The 12495-nt window shown below is 40.0% G+C and overlaps 1 protein-coding gene across 1 annotated transcript; it reads left to right on the forward strand.

Moving 5' to 3' along the window:
* Positions 1-1877: 1877 nt before the first annotated feature.
* LOC306757596 (transmembrane protein 263) lies at positions 1878-10366 on the forward strand. The gene is made up of 3 exons (XM_079242702.1): positions 1878-2156; positions 6097-6184; positions 8501-10366. The coding sequence occupies exons 1-3, from the start codon at positions 1950-1952 to the stop codon at positions 8785-8787; spliced, it is 582 nt and encodes a 193-aa protein (XP_079098828.1). The 5' UTR covers positions 1878-1949; the 3' UTR covers positions 8788-10366.
* Positions 10367-12495: the final 2129 nt, after the last annotated feature.

Raw genomic sequence — 12495 nt, forward strand, 5'->3', positions numbered from 1 at the left:
ACAGTTGACTTCCGGTTTTCACATTAAAGGCCTAAACTGAATTGGGTCGAAACCTCCAGAACACTCTGGAGCAAGGATGGCCATCTCTGATCCTCAAGGGCCACAGTCCTGAAAGTGTTAGGAGTTTCCCTGCTGCAACACATGTGACTCAAATCAATGAGTAATTAGCAGACTTGTGCAGAGTTTGATGCCAGGCTCTGCTCTGCGCAAATTTACATTCAGTACAGGAAAACTAAGGTACCATTACATTAGTATGTTGTTTACAGTTGTGATATAGGCTTTTAGCAAAAAGATGTGAATAAATTACTATAAAATGGCAGAACATATTAAGTAAAATGTTAATCAAATGTATTCTGTGTCATGTATTACACTACTCTACCTATAATCTACCTATATATATACATATATATATATATATATATACCTACTGATCAAGAAAGCTGGTTCTGTGCTTGGAGTAACTCTGGAGCTGATTGTCCAAAGAAGAATGCTGCACAAGCTGATGAAAATGATGGAGGATTCTTCACACCCTCTCCACAACACCGTGAAGAAACAACAAAGTGTGTTCAGTGAGAGGCTTCTTCAGGTCCGGTATAAGACTGAAGATCATTCCTGCCAGCAGCCATCAGCCTCCGGAACAAGACCCCCTCTAGTTAATTATCTACTACAATACTGAATTTCCCTTTGGGGATTAATAAAGTATTTTTCATTAATTTTATAACAGTAACGTGTAACCTTACTGTAGTTTACAAATAGCTGACTGTTTGCGTATGTTGTTAGGACTCAGTGGTGACAGGTCTTTCATTTTGATGGTTCTGACAGTTTCATTGACATAAAAACCTACAAATGAGGAATGTTGTCTCTATTTTTAGCATGTGACTGCATTTGCAAGTTATCTACTAGGTTGTGCAGTTTGTACCTATTGTTTTCAGAAACTGTTAAGCAACTGGTAATTGTGTTGTGATAAATGTATCAAAGTGACTGAGAAAAACTGTAATGTAAGGATATTCAGATGAAGCCTGGGGAGGTTTCTTCGGATTCTTTTTTATTGCACCAAGAAGAGATGCATTCCTTTAAACCAGTGTTTTTCAATCACTGTGCCGTGGCACACCAGTGTACCGTGAGAGATTATCAGGTGTGCCCTGAGAAATTACCCAATTTCAACCAAATTGGTCTAAAAAGCAACTCTGTGTTCATCCAAACAGGCCCCAGTGAAAGATAATAAAATTCCCTTTTCTTGTGTTAAGCTGATTTCTAATTAAGAGGCTTTGACAAGATGGACTTTATAATAATAATATGGACTTTAAAAAAAAAACAAAAAAAAAACATTTTGGTTTGTGGTGTGCCTTGTGATTTTTCTGTGAAAAAAAAGTGTGCCTTGGCTCAAAAATCACTGAAAAACAGTGCTTTAAACCATCACAGACATAACTTACCAGTGTCATCTGGTGCAACGATAGTTAAATTCAGTTTAAAGCAGTTATATGTGTGTTTACTGATGCAGCAGCAGACGGGTTAATTGAATGGGTTTCCGCTGAGGTGTGAGTCTGAAGATTTGCTGCAAAAAGATTTAACATCAAGCTCTAGTCTGCTAATAACTCACAGATTTGCACCAGGTATATTGCAGCAGGGAAACTCCTAATAATTGCAGAGCTATGGCTCCCGAGGACCCAAATGGGCCACCCTCTGTACTACGACGAAGAGACATTTAGGAACCCTTGGCTCTTGGAAACATCACTCTCCCATCATTTCTAACCTTGAATACTAAAGTATTTTACTTTGAAATCCACAACCGGAAATATCACGTTGTGTTTAGCGCACAGACGCGTCTGACTGTGCGTGTACGTGTGTGCGTGCTCGTGGTGAAGGCGCCACGTCGGCAGAACCAGCAGAGAGAAGAAAGCTGCGTAGCTCCGCGCGGAGTCCGGAGAAAGTTGGAAGGCTGCTTGTTGATGCATTTAAGGCGAGAAAACTCAGAAGAAGAAGAAGCTGTTGTCAGCTCGAGCTGCTGTTTTACTCAGCCACACACACAAACACACACACACACACACACACCAAGCCTTTTCTCTCAGCACAGTTTGAGTCTGAAGCAAGCTGCTGTCTCAGTTTCCTCTGCCAGGTGTGTTTTGAGAGGAGAACAACTGGGAACAATGGTGAAGGTAAGCGCTCATTAGTGTCTAAATGTGTCAGAAAATACTAGAAAAACCTGTTCTAACCGCATGTGGCTGCATTTCTCCGCTTTCTACCGCGCTGATAGTTACAGTATTTAGGAAATAAATGGTCATTTTCCAGTCATCATATTGAAAGAGGCGTCGCCGCAGATTTCACGCAATCATCCGCTGATGGCAAATATTTTACACACTCTATGACTTTATTGATAACAAACATCAGCAGTGGGACAAACCTTTAGGTTCTGGTGTCACAAGAAAAAGACAAAAATGAGGGAAATATCTTTGTTTTGCTTTTTTTTATTTATTTTTTTTATTCTATTTTTTTTGTGAGGAATCAGACCTGTGATCTTACAGCTGAGTTGCTGTTTGTTTAGCTCTTTGAATCAGAAGAAGGAGGCCTTGGTTAATTGAAAGGGTCACAAGCTGGAAACCTTCACAACTGAGTGTCACGGCCTCCTCATGTTTTCTGCTGTTAACTTCTTATACATAAAACATGAGTAAAAAGCCTCTGTACATTTAAAGTTAAGTAAAGAAAAAAAAGAAAAAAAACAAATGGAAGAAACTTTTTAATCAAATGTTTCAGCTGAATAACAAGTCACACCTTTACAAATCCCATCATAACGTGGAATTTAGAGTGTGCTAAATATGTAAGATAATGACATGTTTAAGCATGACTCTGGGCCCAGCTGGTTTTAGCCCTATGAAACTGTATTTCAGCTGCAAACCAGGAAGAAAACAACTCTACCTTCATATTGATCAGCTATGAAATCTGCACTTGAAATGCAGAGAAACACTGACACGTGATTCAACACCAACAACCACAATCCTGAATTCTTGAGATTTGATGCCAGAATATTTGGGTTTTGTAACGAGAGCCTGCACACAGCGAGGCTTCCAGTCTGTTTTACATTCAGAGCATAGTTCAGAACAAATCTTCTTTAATTAACTTCTCCAACTCAGCCTGGAGGCAGTCTCAAATTAGGGACTTCAGTTTCTCCACTACTAGTATAAGATCTAACTTCAGGATTTCTTTGTGAGAAATCATAGCTGTTTGGTTTAGAATTGCATTAAAATAACAAATAGCCAGGGAAAGTAACAAAGACCATAATGTCTTGACTTTTACTCTAGTCTCTAGCATGGGTCAAACCCCTGGAACACCAGGTCCTTCGTTTCCCATTGTGCAAAAAGGCAGTATTACCCAGCAGGAAACTACATGGATGTGTCAAGAATAATAGAGTAGAATTCATTTCTCTCTCTGCAGGGAATTTTACAAGGATAGTGGGTTTTGTTTTTTTTTCAGCATACCCTTTTCGCCAAAGATGAGCTTTTAAGTAATGTTTCTTTATTTTGTATGTTACACCAAACACTAACAGGGATGTTTGGGGTAAATCAGTCAGGTCCTGCTTCTGTTCCTGAGTACTCAAAGTTCATTTATGCTTTACGGCAGCGGTGGCCAACTTTGGTCCTGCTGAGCTGAGGGAGTTTCCCTGCTGCAACACACCTGACACATCCGACTTAGTTTGCAGACCTGTGAGGAGCTTAACATCAAACTCTGTACAAGTCTGCTAATTAGCCACTAATTACAGTCAAGTGTTTCGCAGCAGGGAAACTTGCATGGCTGCGGATCTCGAGGACCAGACCTGCTTTACAGTAAATTTACATGCAAATGGAGACTCATATCTGTCTTCTGCATCCTTCACATGCATATTTTGATCTGTTCTCTTGAGAGTCTACGGATGCACAGACATGACAAATGGAGTAGGAGAACTGGAAACTATGGGGACAGCGTTGCACAGAACAGTTCACATGCAACCAATGAAAAAAAGGAGCTGCAACTCATTTAGGCAGTATATACACCGAGCAGGCATTACTATGATCTACTGTTGCTACGTGGTGTTGTCCGAAACGAATGTCGGCACTCAGACGCAAACTGAACTCTACACTGCCCTCTTGTGGATGTGTTGCCTAACAACCATGTGTACGTAAAGGAACCATTAAAATATATGACTTAAATCAGCTGAAGTATTTACAAAAGGAGCCTTAATGAGGCTTTAGGTAGAGAATATACTTCTTTTATAACTTCATGTAGACACTAACTACATCATGTTCACATTCCTGTTCAAGTTGTTACCAGAGGAGTCCACAAGGGGGCAGATTACAGAACTCAGATGGAGGTGCTGAAATTGCAGGGTGTGAACATCAACATCCTCTGTATCATTTGTGGGTAATTAGTCTCAGGCTTGTGGGTGACGAGACCATAGAGCCAACTCGGGTGTGTAGTTACTGGTGGACAGAACTCCCCTTTGGCAGCAGTCCCACTCTTTCTCAATCATCTTCCTTCATGCACGCTCATAATAGTCTGATTTGTTTCCACATGCGGTACTTTAGCATTTCTCACTGAGCTTCAAAAATGGTATTGACCTCTCACCAGCTATTGTGACAAGCATGTTAGTCACAACTGTGGCAGTGGTGCATGGCGAAGATCTGGGTCATTTCAGACTTTATAAACAAACTTATTTTAGAAACTCTCTTCCATCTTTACCATTTCAGAAGCTGCCCTTGCCAGTTACATAAATTTTGTAGCTTCTAAAAGCCCAGCATTAATTTCTTGATTGCCTAAAACAAAGCCAAAGCCCTAAAACAGCCATGAAAAACGTTTGTATGTAAACATTTGCTTAACCTTAAGGCCCATTTTTATTCTTAAAGTTAAATGTGTGGATGCACTGAGCCTTCTTTGCCTCATATACCTTCATGTATTGCATGTTTTAGTACATTGCCAGAGCTTGCCGATACATGAACAGAAAAAACGGAGCGGTACCACCTGAAATAGTGACGACAGTGTTGTGTGGTTTAGCTTACTTGCAACCAGAGGTAGGAACAAAGAGCAACAAGGCAGGAGAGATGGTTGACCCTCATGAAGGGTCATGCACTGCCTCTCCTGATATGTTTTTGAGACTGTGTTACCACGGTCTCCGCTTTTTGTCTGAAACTGGCCTCAGGACTCAAATGCGAATTCTCAACTCAGCACTGCCCTCTACTGGATGTATTACCTAGCAACCTTGCCAACGTAAAGCATTCATGCTTCATGGGTGGTGACGGTTGACATGAACATACCCATTTAGTTGCATTATGGTTGCATAATTGGATGTATGAACTATACTAGTGTTCGATGCAGGGTACAGCCAAAATACTTGTCCTTGCATACATGCACAGACTTTGCTTTATGTTTTGCTCCATCGTCCACAAACAATTCTGGTTTTGGCCCCTAAAATGAAAAAAATAAAAAAAATCCATATTTAAAACTACTCAGAGAGAATTATGATTAAAAATAAAATGTCCATCCTGTTGCTCCCCTATTGTGTGACACCGACACGTATGTGACCAGTGTGTATGACGGGTTCTATGATATGCACTTCCAGTAGTGACTGAGATACTGGTTTTGTTACAAATTTACATATTGATACAAAAATGTTTTATGGTTAGAGTAAAATAAGAGTTAGATATAGAGCTGCACATTCTACCCAGGTAATTCAGAGTACTGCAACTAAAAGAAATAACTAAGTACCCAATATCTGTCTATCTCTCTGTGTTTTGTTTTGGTTGTTCGTGTCATGTTAAATTCAAAGACTGTAAGCCAAGAGGAACCTGTGATTCATTTCTATTGTTTGAATCATAAATCCACATTAACTCTGCTGCTCAAGTTTCTGCCAACCCTATTATGTTTCCTCTGTCGCCTTTTTTAAAACACTTAAAACTTGTGCTCATATATAGATAGATAGATAGATAGATAGATATAGATATACACATACATATATATTATGGAAGGCATCAATGATCAAAGTCATTGGTACATTTTAAGTGCTAAAAGTTTACAGTATATCTAGGTTGAATAATTTATGTCAGTCTGCGGTATTTGTGTTTTTTCCAGGACGTAAACAGTGTCAATGTGGAGCCCCAACCTGGGACCAGCCTGGCCTTAGATGAAGCTGAACCAGCCAACAGCCAGTCTCCAGAGGGTAAGCCCTCCAGGGTGTGTCTAAATGCTGAGACATCAGCAGGGAATATGCTGTAATCTGCGCTCACTTGTTGCCTGCTGCTATTTCAGAAGCACTTGGTTTGTCAGGGGAATGTGCTTGTTTGTGTAAGAGTGGCTTCAGCTCTAGTTTGCTATTTGTGTCTCTGCACTGAGAGATTTTGCACCAGTGTAGTTGCCCTCTGTGACCCCAGGCCACCATGACGGTCCAACCACAGCCACCATGACCCTTCAGAGGAAATGCAGAAATCTGACTCTTGAGTTGCTGCTCAGCAGAAGTTTTAAGAAAGGCTCTTGGTTTTAATCAACAAAAATGTCACCTTTAGGGATTTATTTTTGTTTTTTTAATCTCAGCTGTTGTTATACTTCTGACCAGCGAGGCTTTATGAACCTTTTTGCAAACATTACTGAGATTCACGGCAACTGTTTCCCACTAAAACATTTTGTTTTTGTGGGAATGGGTCAGGGCAGGGCTGTGCAACACCGGCCCCTGAGGGCCACAGTCCTGCAAATGTTAGGAGTTTCCCTGCTGCAACGTGCCTGACTGGAATCAGTGGCTAATTGGCAGGCTTATGTCGAGTTTGATGTCAATCTCTGCACATGTCCACTTATTAAGTCTGATGTGCATCAGGTGTGTTGCAGCAGGGAAACTCGCAACACTTGCAGGACCGCGACGCTCCAGGACTGGCGTTGCCGACCTCTACAGGGCTACCGAAGCCAGCGCTCGTCACGATTTATCGTAAGGTCCATTTGTACTCACCGATGTAACAATGGGGGTGCCGCCCATTTTTCAATAGTTGCCATATGTCGCCGCCCTCATGCATCTTTTCCGTTGCCATGGTTGTTGAGTCAGTTCATCCCCTAATGAAGAGTTCAGTTCACTGCTGCGTTTTGACATCAGTTGGAGGCCGTAGTTCTGGACACTCACATAGCCTTTCTTCTAATGTTCCCGCCATGTCTACAGTTTTCATTCACCTCATCTTCTTCTTCTACGTCATCTTCCTTTTATTTGGCAGTCTCTGCGTCGTCCTCTTCGGGTTGCTCTTCTTCTTCTCTGGTTTGTTTGCTTCACTGGTTGCATGTCAGCCGTAAAACACATCACTGCTGCTGCTATTTCTGTTGGCATTGCTCTGTTTTTCTGTGTCCAGGGACTGACAGCTAAGCCCTTTGAAAATGGACAAAATCACAGATCTAACAGATGTAAGAGACGAACTAAACTGTCAGTTCATCTGCGATGTCCATCCTTTCGTCTGTGTGTTCGTATTCTGCATCAAGCATCAGTGGATCTTGACAAGGAGAGTCTTAAAGAGAAAAAGAAAGTCCTAATAACTGGCCATTATCAGGTTTTTATGACCTGTACAAACAAGTAAACCTACAGTCTGAGAGTGAAGTGATCTGTTGGGAAGATCAGAAACTCTGACATCCTTTATATGCAGTGGAGCTTTTTAAGAGCATGAAGTCTAGTCTAAAACTTGTAAAAGTGCATGATCATGTGATCAGATCAGTCACTTTTCAAAGCACTCTAGCAAAAAAAAACAAAAAAACAAAAACATTTTTACACAGTTCATTAATAACCAAAACTTTGCCAGTCTGCCCTTCAACATATTGACGTTGACAGTAGCGTTCAAAGTAAGTTTTTGACATAAAATATAAATCCAGTTTCATCAAATTTTTAGTTTTATGCTCAAAATAACATGTTAAGTATCATGTTATTTTGAGCATAAAACTAAGAATTTAATAAAACTGGAAATACACACACATATCCTCACATCATTCATATATATATATATATATATATATATATATATATACACACACATATATTTGTAGACTAAAAATACATTATAGACAATCCTATCTATATATCTGTATGTCTACACAGTGATGCAGATTTATGTTTCATGCACCTGATTTGCTGCAGGTTTCTCAGTCTTGTGGAACTCCATGATGAAATGTAGGCTATGAGAAACACTATTCACTATATGTGTCAGATAAATATAATATAAAACAATGCAGTTTGATGTGTATTTAAGTCTAATACAGGTTGATGCTCATCCAGCGTAAACAGAACTCACAGGAATCCAGTTTTCATTGCTTTCAGCTTAACAGGCCAGGATTTCGTGTTTCCTTTGCATTTTCGGCAAAAGTTTTAGTATCATGATTGTTCGAACATGACTTATTTTCTTTCATCCACAGAATTAAAAAAACAAAACAAAACAAAGGAATTAAACTAAATGGCATGTTTCTGGAGACATGTCAGAAGCTACATGTGACTAATGGCATGTCTGATGTGTTTCAGAATCTGGTAAAGACCATGCGGTGGCTCCTCCCGGCATGGTGTGGCGGGTGACCGGCGGCCTCTTCAACGTCACCAAGGGCGTTGTTGGTGCAGCAGTTGGTGGAGTGGCCTGGGTGGGAGGCAAGAGTCTAGAGATCACCAAGTCGGCCGTGACCACGGTTCCCTCAGTGGGGGTGGGGCTTGTGAAGGGCGGCGTGTCCGCTGTGGCCGGTGGCGTCTCCAGTGTGGGCTCGACAGTAGCCAGTAAAGTCCCGTTCACAGCCAAGAGGAAAGACAAGGCCGAGTGAGGGAGGGGGGAGGATGATGGTGACGATGATTTGGATGAAAAGGATCGATTGATGGATTTGCCCCGCCCTGAGCCAACGGAGAGACGCTGCCAGCTGATCTCTGCCCGTCAGACACAGCAGTGCCTTTCAGCATAGTCGCTGTTTCAGCATTATAATATCCAGACTTTGATGCAAAAAACGGTGTTTGACACTTAAATGTGTAGTTGTACTATGATACCATGGCAACCAAAATGCTTCAAACAATCTCAGTGTATCCTGGAGTGGAGTTTTAATGAGTGGCTCCACATGTGAGGCACGTGGTGGACTTTATGACGAACCTTTTTATCTGTTTACATTTCAGACTGAGGCTGTCCCAGTCCTCTTTCTGCTCTTCTCTCCAGTCTGCAGACATTTGCTGAAATCTTTTCAAGTTAAAATGCCGATCTTTAGTCTTTTTGCTTATTTTTCAGTTGTTAGTATGATTATTATCTGTGTTGTGGAAACAGGAATGTTGCAGCATGGAAAGCGAGGCTATGCGGCAGTTTAGAGTCGTCTGTCTGACCCAGTTAGTTGTCTGAAAGAGCCCGGAGCTGTGATTTCCCCGGCAGTTTCCGCTCTGGTTGTAGGAACAAATCTCTGAAAGCACTCAGAATTACGCCAACACTGGGCTCAGGTCTTTTCAACTGTGTCATTGTGAAATATATTAAGTGTGTGTGAAACGTCAAAATGCTGCAACGGCCTGTTGAACGTTGAGTAAGAGCTGGTGAGATGACATTTGGCAGTATCTGATTCATCGATAGTTGTGAGAGTAGGGCGTGACGTCTGAACAACTGACTCAGTAAAAGTGGAACTGTTCCTTTAATCAGAGCTTTACACTGTACTGTTGTGCAGGCAAAACTCGGCAGCGTTTATATGCAATCTCATTTCAATGCAACATTTGGATTTAATTGTAACCATTGCGAAAGGAAATAAACTATGTGAATGTTAATGTGATATTTTTTTTTCCAATGTATCAATAAAGTAGTTTGGAAGATAAAAAAAAATACCAAACATGCTGACTGAAATCTGTCCTACTTCATCGGTTTCTATTTGTTTTAATTCAATGTTAAAACTGGGGTAGGTGATGTTGGAGAGCTAGCAAGATCTGAAAGCGGCGCCCTGTCTTGGCTCCTCCCACTCTGGTTTTGCTCCTTGTGTGATCCATGACTTTTTTTATTCACAGCTCTTTCGACCAACGATTTTCTCTTACTTGATTGTTTAGCAGGAGGAGGCAAATGAACCGAGTCGGGTCGGGAAATCCTTGCATTTTTTCAGCCATGAAGAAGCTTACGAAAAATAAGAAATTTACAACTTCAATTCAGTCCGAACGAGTTTTTACAGATTTACAGTAAACTGAGGGGTCCAACTATATTTCTTATATTTCATGATTACAAAATGTAAAAACAACTATCAGGATGAGGAACCACTTCACCCAGAATAAAATAAAATGTCTCTGAGCAAGATTACCTACGATAGTTTTAAAGGAGATTTTTACTTTGGTTATTTGCAGCTTAATAATTTTGTTTGAGGGTCAAATAGATTTGATTTAAAAACTTAAAAGCAACACTGCTGAACTTTGGGAGATTCTTGCACTTTGTTGGCCCCTAACGACGGCTAATCCAGCATTTGTCTTGCACCCTGTTTCTTCTCTGAGTTCTCTCCACCCAATAAAAGTCAGTCTGATGTTGACTCTTGTTTCTGTCACTTTCTCCATTCTTGCTGGCTTCTTCCAATAATGTCTTTCTGTTACTTTACTAAATCAGCCGGTGTGCTGGTATCCAGTTGCTGGTGTGTGACACAGTACCATGAAGCAGCTGTAAGATGGTTTCCTCCAGGCTGACAAAAAGTTGTGGCTTTTCAACCTTGGAAAATTGCAGGACAATGACGGTTTTAGCAATGGTATTAAGTTTTTTTCTTTTTTCATTTCTGTTTTAAGCAGATTAAACAACAGAATAGTTGCTACGAAGCCTGAAAAAGACTGTTCATAACCCTTAAAGTCCATTCTGCTGCCATAGCTGCTTGGTTTTTATTTAAAAATTGAATGACTCATAGTACAAAACACATTTTTCTTGTAAGGTTGAAACATCTGATCTGTGACAATATTTCACACAATACAAGATTGTTTTTTTTCCTTTTTTTAATTACAAAATTAGGACGAAGTACACAATATTACCCAATCATCATAATTCATGGTACAGGATATCCATAATTTCCAAGCAACTTTATTTTTTCTAATATTCTAATATTTACATTGTTTAAATATACTGATTGTTTGACATGTTTCCATGTATTTACTGCAAAGTTTGTTCTTGCAGCTGTTTTTTAAGTACGCTCCTCTTAGACTGACTTTTCTCTTCTTCAGTTGGACAAACTTTACTCCTTTTCCAACAGATCCAGCTGTCATGCTAACGAATTTGTCATTTAAGTTTAATTTTGTAGCCAGCTGGTGGTGCAAGGTGAATATATCTGTTTCATCTCTCTTTTTCTCAAGTTTGTCACAATAATGAGCATTTCAAACTCAATGCAAAATACTACATTCAGCATTGTCCCACCAACCTGCAGCCATATGGTTCATCTGGACTGAGTTGAAAAAAGTGCAGGTGGATAGTTTTTGTTTATTGGATGTTGGTTTCTTTACTTCAGAGTTCTTTGTTTGTTGATATTTTTTGTTTAGTTTTTGGGGGGGGTTGTGAGTGTTTTTGGTTTTTTTTGTTGTTTTTTTTTTATGGAAGCCCTTGTTGCATTGGGTATCTTGTTAACTCCCAGGGAGAATCAAACAGCTGCTCCTCAGATAAAAGTTGATGTGAAGTTCATGATTTGTTAATTAATTTCAACTTAAGATTACTTCCAAACTGAAGAGCCATAAATAATTGACTGAATCATTATCTACAATAGTTCATTATTTGGCCGTTGCAAAGGAATGGTAAAAACAATTCCCCCATTTAAAAAAAAAAAAAAAATCAACATTCATTAGAAAATATGACAGAATTTAGGCATCTGCAGAATAGAGTCATTACAAATCAAACTGGAAACAGTTCAACTGGTTTCACATATATTTACAATTAGAAGGAGTATTTAAGACAAAAACAGAGTAAAGCTTCTAACGTTCTTGTAAGTGAATCATTTCTACCAGCTACCTCAGACAAGCTTTCTGTTATTTCTTTAAGTAGACTTCATGAATACTTCTTTGGATGGTTTCTGCTATTTGTTCTGCTTTGTCCGGGTGATCCCACCCTGCCTCCATAACACAGAGTTCTGAACTCTGGGGAAGATTCATCACTCCTCCATCAGAGCTGTTGCTACCCATTTACAGTCCAGTTTTTGTGTTGTGGTCATACACGTGCACACCTCAGCCGTTTCTCCGTTTCCCTACAGTCACCTTTCCATAGAAATGATTTCTGATGAGGCTTCGGCCAACAGTAGATGATCAAGATGCATCTCTCAGGTCTCAGGTCCTGTATCAGGTCTTCACTAGACATTTAGATGCTGCTCTTCTCCTGTAGATAGATGTTTAGTCTTTAGACTTTTTCTTTTGTCCTCCATTTGTTCATCTCCTCAAATGTTTTAGAGTACAGACTGCGAGCCATGCTAACTTTTGGCGAGTTTTTAGGCTTAAATCCAGTTTTCTATCTGTCATGCAGGGTTATCTCTGCTGTTTTTAGTTTCTTTTGAAAAAAAATACCAATGAAT

The sequence above is a fragment of the Telmatherina bonti genome (assembly GCF_933228915.1).
Source record: "Telmatherina bonti genome assembly, chromosome: 6".
Lineage (NCBI taxonomy): Eukaryota > Metazoa > Chordata > Actinopteri > Atheriniformes > Telmatherinidae > Telmatherina > Telmatherina bonti.

What these genes read in the sequence shown, in the direction of transcription:
- LOC306757596 (XM_079242702.1), top strand. Translation starts at nt 1,950, where the DNA reads ATGCATTTAAGGCGAGAAAACTCAGAAGAAGAAGAAGCTGTTGTCAGC. An exon ending in AACTGGGAACAATGGTGAAG is followed by an intron (nt 2,157 to 6,096) that starts GTAAGCGCTCAT and finishes TGTTTTTTCCAG; the next exon opens with GACGTAAACAGTGTCAATGT. An exon ending in CAACAGCCAGTCTCCAGAGG is followed by an intron (nt 6,185 to 8,500) that starts GTAAGCCCTCCA and finishes GATGTGTTTCAG; the next exon opens with AATCTGGTAAAGACCATGCG.